We start from the raw sequence: 4859 nt of genomic DNA on the forward strand, positions 1-4859 counted from the left end.
TGCCGTACCTGCGCAAACAGGATGGTAATACTGGGAGGTGATGGTGGGGAGGGACAGGGCAGGGGGCTGCAAGCTCATACCCAGGCTTTGACTTGAGTGTTCCAGCCCTTGGCACAGCGGCACAGACCTCCCTCCTCGTACCAGCGCCACTTCACCCCCTTGTAGACAGCCCGGCTGTAGGGCTGGAAGCACAGGAGGAGACGGAGACGCCTCGCCAGGCTGCAGTAGATGGCCATGGCCACCACGATGAGAGGGGACATGATGACAAAGCCGAGGATAATGAGGGCAGAAGAGCTGTTGTCGTCTAAGATGCTTTTGCAGTAGCGGGCAGCTGAGTGCAGGACCTGCGGGAAGAGCGAGATGGAGTTTGTCACGGACCTGGGTGGACATGGTGACCAAAGGACCCTGGCGCTGTCCCAGACAGACACAGCTCTTCCCTCTCTCCGAGCTGAGCTCAGCAACCTTCAGGCTATGCTGTGTGACTGAAAACACATTTTAATCAAGCTTTCAGTTATTCCAGCATCTGTTCTGTCTTCTACGTCCACCCTGCACTCGTTCCTACCTCCTGGCATCTCTTCACATTCAAAATCTGCAGGAAAGGCTGCTCAGCCCACGTTGCTGCAGTGTCCAGCACACTGGTCCTTGCTGAGTGGCATTTAAAGCCCTCCTTTCATCCTGGCAGCAGGAGACCCGGGTCAAGCCGCTCTTGTTCTGCATTACCCAGTGCTACAGCCAACTCCCACGTCCCCCAGGTTCCTTTTTCCATCTTCTTTTGTCAGTGCAGGAAACACAGCCCATCACATTGGGAAGAATAAAATCCACCTAATGGATCTGCAGTGCAGAAATCAGCCTCTGGCTACTAGGAAGGCATTGAAAAGCCGCAGCCCAGGGACAAAGGGCTGCTCCTGCCAAGCCGTACCGCTGCAATCCCTCTCCATGCCTATTAAAGAAAAATCTGTGTTAAAAGGCTCCTTGCAGCTAACAGCAACATGGTCCCTCTCACTTCTGATGTACTCGGCTGGACTCAAAAACCTTTTGCACCTCCTCAAAGCCTCCGAGGGGAGAGCACTGTGTGTGCACAGGAGGACTCGGGGCTTTCCAGGTTGGGGGTCAAGCAGAGGGAAGCTGGAAGGGGCAATTCCAGGAGGCAGTCCTCACTTTTTCCCATTTTTCCCACTTTCAAGGACCAGTTTCAGATCATAGGAAAAAATTGATTTAAGGGCTTTACAGGCAATCTCCTATTAAACCTGCCCTAAAAAGCCTCGTGTCTTACAGAATTCACCTCCACGCTGCGCTCGGGGGGGCAGAGCAGCCATTTCAGCAAGGCAACAGCCCACACTGCGCTTTCTCCCAGTAATTTGTTAGGTTATTTCTTGTGAAGACTTATTCATCGATAAAACAAAAGTCATTCTACACACCTGCCCTTTTGTGTGCAAAAATCCTAGATCAGGACCCCTCTGAGCCACTTGTTCTGTCTGTAGCTCCTGCAGAGCCTCCCACCTTACCCTGTTGGGCATCACACGTTTGCATCCCGCAGGAAAACATTTCCAGAAGGTGTCAGAGCCACAGCAGGGATCGCCTGGCCCGTGGTTTCTCGATGAATTGTGCTTCACTCCAGTTAACATCCCTTTCGCCTGCCCTGCTGTACCAAACCATTCCCCTGACAGATGTCTCTCTGTTCATGAGTTTGCAGGATCAGGAAAAGCTTTTCAATAACAGCAGCTACGAGTTGTCATAATTTCAGGGCAATAAAAATCAAAGCCAAACTCCTTAGAGCAGCAAATCCATCCGTCCTGAGAAAACAATAACAGCACAGAGCCTCTGCCAGGGAGCGCTGGGACGGGGAGCTGCAGGCTGGCAGCTGAGTACAATGCAATGGCTTTACCGGAAAGTTCCAGCACGTCCCCCAGTCACAGCTGTGCGCCCAGAGCCCAGTGACAGTTCCCCATCTGGGAAATGGGATTTTCCACCTCAGGGAGGCAGAGAGGGTGTGAGGGAGGGAGACCTCCGCAGCTCTGTCCATGCACAGCTCCACAGGAGACAGCAGAGCCTGACTGGGTTAAACTGGGCAAACCCTGCCGCGTGGCTGGATCCTTTCCTACCGTCCACGTTAGGATCTGCTTACTCAGAGAGAGGTCCCAAGGTGCTGGGGGATCAGAGAGGATGCACAGATTTCATTAAGTCTGTTGGCAGCTCTTGGTACCAGAGGTCACAGAAAAGAGAGAAATATTGTGACATTAAAAGGCAAACAGCAGCTCTGTCCAGCCAGGGTGTATTCACTGACCTGTCACAGCTGCTTGTTGTTTTCACGGGAACACAACTTTATTGCCCAGTCGAGCTCCCGTTTCCCACAGCGCTGGAGAAGGGAGGGGTCAGCATGGACCTGGCATCTCCTGCAAGCCTGTTGTGACACGCTATAGACGGATATCTGATGGCTTGACACTTCAACAACTGTACCAAGTGCAATGCCTGGGGATGGGGACCACGGGGTCCAATGGAATATCAGATGTGACAGAAAGAACCTGCCACATCCAGAGCCTTTCTGTCCTGCCCTGCTGACACAACAGATGGGTGCCAACCAAGTAATTAGTCCAGAAACCATAAAGCCTGTAGTTCTCCCAACAAATGCACATGGCAGCCTCACCGATAGCTGTGTCGAGGCACCAGCGAGACTCTTGTACAACCAAGAGCCTGCCGGCCAGCATGGACCACCATCAACTTGTTTGTGTCAGCCCAGCCTATACACCTACCCCCCTTACGAAAAAAATGGAAAACAAAGCCAAAGCTTGGGGAGTCTAGCCTTGCCTGTCCCTGATGGATGGCCCTGCCCTAGAGGTGGCCGTTACCACGGCTTGCTTACCCGAGAGTGGCACTGGAAGCCAAAGTAAACCACCACAATGGTGGGGAGCAGCACAGTGGTGAAGATAACAAACATCAGGAGCAAATTCATCAAAAAGACCAGGGAATTCATGGTGACCACCAGCAGGGTCCATGCCAAGCAGCACCAGGCACTCCGCGGCTCCCTGGGCAGAAGCTGGTCGTCAATGTCATACGGCGGGAGGGTAGGAATCATCCGAGACTTCTCTGAGAGGTTTTCTGCTCCAAAGTCCTCCGTGTCCTGACCAGCCATTCTTCAAGAAGGTTGCTAATCAACCCACTCACTTATCCAAAATGGTTTCTTTGCTTTTGCCAACAGACCTGGGAAGTAATTCACAGAGTCCTTCCTTGCCTCTTCCACACGTGGACAAGAACACCGCACTGGAGATCCCAGCAGAGCACGGGAGGAAAGCCCTCTCCTGGCCACCAGCTTGCCCAGGACCTGGCCAGCACAGGCTGATTCCTTTCAGACTGTTCTCAAGCAGTCTCCCAACCTCAATTTCAAAGTAGACGTTGCTGCTGGAAGTTTGGCAATAGCTATTCTTTTGCTTTTGAATCCATAGTATTCCTGAATTTGTTGTTCTTCCCAGGATTATAATCCCAAGAAGACCCAAACCGTTGCCGTCTGAGCTTTGGTAGGCTGCTCAGTTCCAGAGCTTTCCTTGCTTTAGTATCCTCCTCCACCCCTGAGCGCTGCTGCTTGCTAAGAATCTTGGGCTTAGGCACTTCCAGACCCTTTGTTGACTTCAAACCATCTGTCCATGCTCTTCACCTTGTACCCGAGTAAATATTCCTGCTCAACTCCCCTCCAAATGAAGTGAGCAGGGAAGACGATGAGGAGCAGCTCTTCCTCCGGTCTCTGCCTTGCTGGAGCTCTTGCCCACACCTTGCAGAGCTGGGAGCAAAGACCAGCGTGTGGTTTCCCTGCTCGTGGCTGCCCGCAGTCGCAGACACTCAAACACAAGCAGTGTCGTCCTCCGAGCCGGCTCTCAGAGCTTTCCAGCACTGCTCTGTTTACAGGGTGGTTCTGAAGCTGCTCTCTGTGCTGGCCACTCCTTTACATCTCACAGCACCCAGCAGCCACACTCCAATCATACATTCCCAGGTCAAGATGTTCCCTTTGAAATTTTCGTCATTCTGCCTCTGATTAATTTTCTGCAATTTCTCTTTAGATTTAAAAAAACGTAGAGAAACTGATAATAATCACGCAATAGCTTGGAAATCGTCTGTTGTCTGCACTGGTTGCAGAACATATTGATATTCTTGTAGCAAAGGCACAGCAGCTATCAATTATTTCATTTGATTGCCTTCTAATTGCAATTGAATACAATTGAACAGACTCTGGCCTCTTGCTGCTGGACGTGCCTTCTCCCCCTGGGCTAGAAGTGTTACACACACTTGTAGAAAGCAAGCAGCGAGAGAAATAATTTTGCCCCAGCCTGTAATGACAGCACCATCGTGTGGTTCATTCATAAATTTTCATTTTACATCCCACCACCTCTTACATGCAGAAGGATACTGCAGGACATGCTACCCAGCATGGAATTCTTCCAGTGGCTGAAAACAACATAGAAAAATGTCACACTGCTTGGGCATGGCGAGTTTGGGCACCGCCAGCACTACGTTGCAGAGACGGGCATGAACGGTGACCGCAGGCGAGGTCCAGCATCCACCTAACTCCATAAACTGAACTTGGCAGGTTCTCCTGTGACAGTGTTTGAGACTGCAGGGACAGGTCACTGATGATCAATGTCTGCAGTTTAACAGGAATATCACAACAACTGTTCTTTGACTGCGGTTCTGGTTGCATATACCTGCGGAAGCTCTCAGCAGCTGACCCCCAAGTCACTGATGGACTGAATCGGTCATTATGGGGCGTCACAGCGCTGGTGGAGAGGGGAAAAACAATCACCTTGGGGGTGCTGGTTGATGAAAAGCTCATTTTGCAGCCCCAAAGTGATCCGTATCCTGGGCTGCATCAC

The 4859-nt window shown here is 51.5% G+C and overlaps 1 protein-coding gene across 1 annotated transcript; it reads right to left on the bottom strand.

Annotated features, from left to right (window-relative positions):
* Window positions 1–74: 74 nt before the first annotated feature.
* Window positions 75–3130, bottom strand: TMEM88B (transmembrane protein 88B). The gene is made up of 2 exons (XM_010074622.1): window positions 2861–3130; window positions 75–344 (listed from the first exon to the last, which is right to left on the bottom strand). Exons 1-2 carry the CDS (start codon window positions 3128–3130, stop codon window positions 75–77), a joined length of 540 nt encoding a protein of 179 aa, XP_010072924.1.
* Window positions 3131–4859: the final 1729 nt, after the last annotated feature.

The sequence above is a fragment of the Pterocles gutturalis genome, unplaced genomic scaffold, assembly GCF_000699245.1.
Source record: "Pterocles gutturalis isolate BGI_N339 unplaced genomic scaffold, ASM69924v1 scaffold29592, whole genome shotgun sequence".
NCBI lineage: Eukaryota > Metazoa > Chordata > Aves > Pterocliformes > Pteroclidae > Pterocles > Pterocles gutturalis.